General features: G+C 40.4%; 1 protein-coding gene across 2 annotated transcripts in view; it reads left to right on the top strand.

Annotated features, from left to right (window-relative positions):
* Positions 1 to 6,354, top strand: part of Argk1 (Arginine kinase 1) — a 22,188-nt gene extending 15,834 nt beyond the window's left edge. The window contains exons 1-5 of one of the 2 annotated variants that reach the window (XM_018447315.1): positions 46 to 169; positions 1,277 to 2,042; positions 4,197 to 4,557; positions 4,720 to 5,094; positions 6,007 to 6,354. In XM_018447315.1, coding sequence (XP_018302817.1) covers positions 2,002 to 2,042; positions 4,197 to 4,557; positions 4,720 to 5,094; positions 6,007 to 6,354 — 1,125 coding nt within the window. In that variant the 5' untranslated portion in view covers positions 46 to 169; positions 1,277 to 2,001. Of the gene's footprint in view, positions 1 to 45; positions 170 to 1,276; positions 2,043 to 4,196; positions 4,558 to 4,719; positions 5,095 to 6,006 lie in introns of those variants that run through there. The other variant, XM_018447316.1, reaches the window with a different exon arrangement.
* Positions 6,355 to 7,620: the final 1,266 nt, after the last annotated feature.

Raw genomic sequence — 7,620 nt, 5'->3', positions numbered from 1 at the left:
TATATATATAATATATATATTTATATGTATATTTTATATTCGCGTCGCGAGACAAGCTGAAGGGCGCGCCCGGCCGAAAATCGGACGAGAGAAAAAGAGAGAGGAGAAAGAAAAGGGTACTCTGCCGCGGGAAACGTGACTGAGTCTCGTCGAGGAATTTCCGAAAAAGGTGGTGGTGCTGCTTCCGTTTCGTTTCGTCACGTTGCGTTGCGTTTTCAATATCCGGCGTTTGTTCCCTTCTCCCGTTCCCCACTTCCTCGACACGCCGCGAACGAGACGAGAGACCTTTCACCCCCCGGCGGCTGAGATTTTCCTCGTGACAATTTCCTTGCTTATTACACCCGCCAGGAGCTGCCGGGATCTCGACGCGTTGCGTTTCGTCATTTTACGGAACTGGAGTGAGATCGATGTAGTGGATACAAGCTTGATCCATGTTCGCTAATTTTTCTCCCCCCGTAAATCTGTGGTAAATTCTCCCCCTCTTGCAAGCACATCGTCCGTTGAAGCGACATTAGTGTAGACCTGTTAGAGCTATTAGAGTGCGTGCGACTCGATGCGACGGCCGGCTCTCGGCGAAGCGTCTCTCGTCACGTTCAAAGTGTGTAATTACGCGTATTATACCATCTTTGAATTATAGCGGGACGAGGCCCGCTCGATTGAACAAAATTACGAGCCGGAGAATGCCTGTGACCTTTTTTTATAATGACCGCGAGCTGAGAGTCTCCTTGATCCCTTTCGTATTAATTCCGTGACCGGCAATTTTTTTTGTCGTTATCTAATTGTCCAATTGTTTAATTTATCCAGTGAATCGTATTCGCTGCGCTTAATTTAAGTCATTTAAATTTACGGAAGTAACTTTAAAAAATGAGAAACCTCTGATTCCCTCGACTGGCGATGTTAAATTGTCTTTTTCAAAAATTTTTCTGTTTCGATTACAATTTGACGAATTGATTTGGAACGTTTGGAATGTCTAATGCAAATTGTTTGGTAAAAAGAATCCATGTTTTCGTTTTTTCTCACAAGAATATCGTACGCTACGTTCCTTATACGTTTCTCTTATAAACTAGACTTAAACTCCAGACTTCGGTTTCCAAGACATACGTTTGGACCGGGGTTAAAAGAATCATCCCCTCTCTAAAGCCATCGTGGAAAATCGCGCTCGTTCCCGGGAAGTAGCCGGCGTGTCGGTGCGCGAAGCGTGTCGCGAGCGAGCGCTGTAACGCGACGGAATTAACGCGAGAGCTAACAGGAGCACCACTACCTCGTGCATCAGTAGATCGTTCTTCGGAGAGGAGAGACACGCGGGAGCCGGAAGGGCAGCACCAGCAGCAGCACCAGCAGCAGCAGCAGCAGCAGCAGCAGTGTCCAGCGACAGCAGCGGCAGCCGGAAGGGCAGCAAAAGAGAGAGAAAGAGAGAGAGAGAGAGAGAGAGAGAGAGAGAGAGAGAGAGAGGAGGAAGAGGAAGAGGAAACGCACGGGCAGTAAATACGAGAGAAAGGTCTCTCGGCCGCGACCTTTGACCCACCGCGACCTACCACGAGCCCTTGACGTTTGAGCCCGGGCCGAGGATAGTTCGTCAGGATTCATCATTAGGATCTTCGATCTGACGACTGTGGGGAAGGTGCAGCGCGATTGGAAAATTGCAACAGGAGAGGACGGACGGAATCGCCCCCCGTGATTCGAGGACTCGTCACGACGATTCTCCGTCCACACCCGCGTCTCTCTCTCTCTCTCTTCCTCGCCGTTTCGTGCGTGGGAAGCGTGCGTTTTTACCTAACTTGCTAACGGTCCTGCCTGATCGTCGCGTGTGCAAGCTCCAAGAAATACGTGGAAGACACTGATCTCGCGTTTAAGGGCAGTTCAAGCATCGAGCGAGATCTCCGATTTTCTTGCTCGATCGCGTAATCTTTCGCCTCTCTTTTTTTTCTTTCCATCCATCTTCGACTCTCGCTCGTCAAGGGCGTCGTCTTTGTCGCCGTAGTCTCCTCGTCGTGCAGCGACATGGGCGGATGTACTTCGAAGGATACCACGTCGGGCGACGAGTACGTATCCGTGAGAAAGTCTTCAATGGGATGAGAAAGACCGCCTCCTTCTCTTTCTCTCTTTCTCATCTGTTTTGCTCCGTTATCCCGTTTCTCTTCATTTTTCCTGATTTTTCTTCTAAGAGCCTTATTTGGTTTTAGATATATTAAGATTTTGTTTTATTCTAGGTGAATTTCAATTGCGATTTGTGTATAGATCTCTTCTCTTTTTTAGCTGAACTTCTTGCACCTCATATCTTCTTAATATTCATATTTTCTCTTTTTTTTTCTCAAATGTGGAAAAAAGAAAAGAGAAACCGTGTATAAAAAATTAAGTTGAAAAAAACAGACCTTATATCTGTTGAAGTAAGGTACTTTCTTAAAGTTAAGTAACTTTATTATTTGTAATAATGTATACTGGGTGTGCCATTATTCTTAATGTATTCACATGAGAATTTTATATATGTATATAGAGTTTAAGAATTTAAAAGGAGGAAGTTTAAAAAAAATTTAATGCATCTAACGTACGAAAGTCTTGATAAAAATCTGAATAGTTGAATATGGCGATATGAGCAACTTCCTGAGTTCCCGCTTTTTTTTTCTCCTTAATTGTGTGTCTAACAAACTTGCCAGGCTGGTCTCTTGGGTTTATGACGTCTGCGGATTTTTGCGCGATGGTTTAACGCGACATCAATGCCCGCCTCGTATGTGTTCCGCGTAGAGGATCTCGCATGAGCTAGACTGTCTCGTCTCGTCTCTCCTCATTCTCGAATCGACGCGACGATCGACGCATAATCGTGTTTCGACGAGCGATGGGCGGTGTATGCTCGTCGCTGGGTATATGCGAGTCTGCGGACGACCAACAAAATGTCCAACAAACCGTCCAACAAACTGTCCAACAAACCGAGAACGTCGATGACGACGACGACGACGCGTATGTATGCTCATTCGGCATTCGACCCTAGGATGCACTCCGCGAATTGCATTCCTTTCGAACGGATTCGGTGGACCGTTCGAGAGTTGTCAGTCTATTCGTCCATTTCTCACAACGTCGGAAGCGTAAACAAATTCCCCCATCGGGAAACTCTTATGAACAAGTCATTCTCTGTTCTCTTTCTCGAGATCTCTCATTTTTAAAAAATGACTAACGTGTCGTAAATGAAATTGAAGGAATTAATTTTTTTTTAAACTAAATGATTAGATTAATGCTTCAAAAAAAGGAATGTTTTAAATTTAAAGAAAAAGAATTGTATATTGTGTTACAATGAACTGCTTACTCGCGTCGTGGAATTTTTAACTTGCAGTGCATCCTAGAGTTAGCAGATGCAAGTGCACCGCGTATCAACAATGAGGCACACGTTGCACCAAAGGAACTTTAGAAGCATACCTGAAGTATAGATATCGAGTATATAAGAAATAGAGAATATGTGTATAAAAGCAATGCCGCGTCGTTGAATAAAATCGACGGAACACCACGTGGATGATTCAAGTCAAAATTATCCGATTTAATCGGATTAACGCCAAGTATTGAGACACGACGGATGTTAAAATACTTTGCACTCGCAATTAAACAATATAGTATACAAATGCAACTAGCTCTACGTATTTATTTGCAGCATCCATTCTTAATGTTCTGCGTATTTTCTTGATGTTCTGCACGCTGTAAAGAGACCACAACGAGCAAGGCGAAATAATATCAATTGAAGGATTAATTTTTCAAATTAAGAGAATTAATCCTAAATTAATCTTAAAATTAAATGAGGAAAATCTAGCACAAATTAATTTTACCGAGTTCTTAAATAAGCAAAATTAGACAGACTATGACTCGGTTTTTCATTTGCTAGTTAATTTGTAATTAGGCTTAACTTGATGGTAATATAAAATTTTTATATTACCATCTTTTTTTCTATCTACAGTTAATCACTAAACTGTTTTTAAAATTACCACTACAAAACTATTAGTTTAGTGATTAATTAGCTAGAAAAATACAATTTTTACATTATCAAGTTACGTGAGGTGAAGTCTAAACCACAAGTTAACCAAATAATGAAAAATCGAATCTCGAGCGGATTGGACTGGTTCCTTCAATTGAGTTACAAAAAACTGTCTTTCATTTCATTATTATGATGAAAAATTTTCTCATCTTTGACATAATTCTTGAACATTTTGTTACAGTAAAAAGAGTAACAACATGGTGGACGCAGCAGTTCTGGACAAACTGGAGTCCGGCTATGCGAAGTTGGCTGAGTCCGACAGCAAATCACTGCTGAAGAAATATTTGACCAAAGAGGTTTTCGATCAACTCAAGACTAGAAAGACCTCATTTGGTTCTACTCTCTTGGACGTTATTCAATCTGGTTTGGAGAATCATGATTCTGGCGTCGGTATCTACGCGCCCGATGCCGAGGCGTACACCGTCTTCGCCGAGATCTTCGATCCCATCATCGACGACTATCATGGCGGCTTCAAGAAGACCGACAAGCATCCGCCCAAGGACTTTGGTGACGTCGACTACTTCGGCAATCTCGATCCCACCGTAAGTTCTTCCTACAAATTTTATTTGTTATTACAGATTTTTTCATGTATAAAAAATATTAGTACGATTAAATTTTACAATAGTAATTTAAACTAGGTATATAATAATTATATAAGTAGATAATTATAAAATCTTGATAATATTTTTTTCCTCTTATAACAGGGTGAATACATCGTGTCGACTCGCGTGCGATGCGGCCGCTCCTTAGATGGATATCCGTTCAACCCGTGTTTGACGGAGGCGCAGTATAAGGAGATGGAAGAGAAGGTATCCAGCACGCTGTCAGGCCTCGCCGGAGAACTGAAGGGTACTTTCTACCCGCTCACCGGCATGAGCAAGGAAGTGCAGCAGAAGCTGATCGACGATCACTTCCTCTTCAAGGAGGGCGATCGTTTCCTTCAGGCAGCGAACGCATGCCGTTTCTGGCCCACCGGACGTGGCATCTTCCATAACGACGATAAGACTTTCCTGGTCTGGTGCAACGAAGAAGACCATCTTCGCATCATCTCTATGCAGATGGGTGGTGATCTTGGACAGGTAATTACACTATGCTAAAAAATTAAGGGATCACTTATTTTGTCTTCCAATTTTTAAGAGTTTGTCTTCTGTGAGCAGTTAAAGTAAAAAAAAAGGATATTTTTTGCTTTAATGTTGAATAACTCAATCGAAAAAAATCGCACAACAATCAATAAATATCACTTAAAGATTCTTTCAAAAGTTGTAAATTATATTTGTATGCGATTTTTAATTCACGTCATAGAACTTTGCAAAGTTTATAGAAAAAGTTCGAGATTTAATGGCCGTCCATTTGTATCCGTGTAGCTTTGTAAAAAGATCAGTACAATTCGTAAAAAGTCATCTAAAATATCGATCTCAAAAGTAGAAACTTTAAAAAAAAAATCATCTCGTAATCATTTTTTACGAAGTTACTCTTTCTTGAAAATTATCTGTTTTTGGAGAGCAGAATAAGTAATTTAAAAATTTTTCAGTATATAGTGTATTTAGAAACAATAATATAAATAAGTCAGGACTCAAACATAATAAAAAGAATAATAAATAACAGATTTCAACCTATGAAAAACCGGAGATACACTGTTTCCCTAATAGATTGAAATCTGTTATTCCTTATTCCTTTTATTATGTTTGAGCACTAACAAATTGTATTTAACAAATTATACTATAATATAATTTTCAGTTATAAGTTCACATTTAGCAAGCATAAATGTCTAAAAAAACATTGATGACATAAATATTTAAAAAAAAAATATCCTGAATTTTTTTTGTAATAGCTTAAAAAGTTTTTTGAAACTTTTAGTGTGCAAGTGTTACGTAAAAATGATATAATGTTCGTTAAAAAGGATCTCGTAATTGATTGACAAATTTAATTTAGCATTACAATGTAATTACCATCTTGACATATCCAAGTATTAATTAATTCGTGTTTACCAGGTATACCGGCGCTTAGTGACAGCGGTGAACGAGATCGAGAAACGGCTGCCATTCTCGCACAACGATCGCTTCGGCTTCCTGACGTTCTGCCCGACGAATCTGGGTACGACGGTGCGTGCTTCGGTGCACATCAAAGTGCCGAAACTTGCGGCAAACAAGGCCAAGCTCGAGGAGATCGCAGCCAAGTACAATCTACAGGTGCGCGGTACCCGTGGCGAGCACACCGAGGCCGAAGGCGGCATCTACGACATCTCCAATAAGCGCCGTCTCGGTTTGACCGAGTACCAGGCTGTGAAGGAGATGAACGATGGCATCGCTGAGCTCATCAAAATCGAAGCCAGCCTCTAAACCCATCCCCTCCCCTGATACACTTCGTATTCGTTTACTCTCCATCGTAGCCCCGTCGGACGCCACTGTATTTACGTGACGTTACGCTGGAAACTGTGTCTACGGCGTGAGGATTTTATTCTGAGAATAAATCGCAAGAGCATGAAAAAATCGTTCAACGACGATCTAACGCCGGCGGCATCGAGCTTTTCAGCCATTTTCGCGTTGTTCGTCTTTATACATATGTAAAGACGTATATATAAATATCATAATTAGCGCTGTCTAGTACGATGTAAGCTGTTCGTGTTCTAGCCTTTTTCTTTTCATTTGCTATTTTTTCTTTTTTTCTTGGTTTAAATTAATAAAAAGAAACTTTGGTTCATATATGAAATAATCACAGTTATAAATTATATCATTTTATGAGTAGAAAATCTTAGAAGAAAGTTAATCATATTTTGTGAAATTTTTTAATACATGATTTCTATTTCCAATTTTTTTTTATTAACCACTGTACTTTATATTATGTCTGTACGGTATCTTGTCATTAATCTAATCGAAAACATGAAACTAAAGGAGGCAAAATATATGATAAAAAGATGGCTTTATTAGAGATCAGCTCACATCGCACTTCGCACGTTGTATTCGACAGTATTTTAGTTTCGTACACTTGTTCCTTTTTTTCTCGTTCTTAGTATGTAATTTTGAAAGATCGGGAAATATTCTCGAAGCAACGCACTCGCGATTATTTCATTTTAATTTCTTTTTCTTTTTTTTTCTTTTGGTTGCAATCGCATTTGTTATCGATACATAGTCACGCGCGTTTACACACTTAGTAGTGCTCTAGTACTAGTCCCCTGCAGTTCGTCGTGATTGTCTATTAAACGAGATAATAAGGGAAAAGAGAAGGAAGATGTCGTCGCTGTTTTAAGAGATATTCGTACGATGACGACGGTTTTTAAATTATCCGTGTTCTTGAGATTGCCACGGAGCATCAAGGGATCGCGGGGAGTGCTGTTCTCAGTACTCTGCGGTCTTTCTAGTCTGCGGATGGTGGAGAGCGACATTCATGTTTTTTCATTCTCTTTTTTACCACGTGAGAGGCCAAGAAGGAACATCTGCGCGACGGATTTTAACACGCACTACAAAACACACGCGAGCAAGCGTTGCGGCATATTATAGAGACAGTGTATTACCAGCAGATTCGACAAGATGTACGGTGAGAATATAAATAATGAAACACGAAAATAAAAAGACATACACATTATATATTTCGTTGTGTGTTTTACT

The sequence above is a fragment of the Mycetomoellerius zeteki genome, unplaced genomic scaffold (assembly GCF_001594055.1).
Source record: "Mycetomoellerius zeteki isolate Tzet28-1 unplaced genomic scaffold, Tzet1.0 scaffold20, whole genome shotgun sequence".
NCBI lineage: Eukaryota > Metazoa > Arthropoda > Insecta > Hymenoptera > Formicidae > Mycetomoellerius > Mycetomoellerius zeteki.
This window is presented reverse-complemented; position numbering and strand designations above follow the sequence as displayed.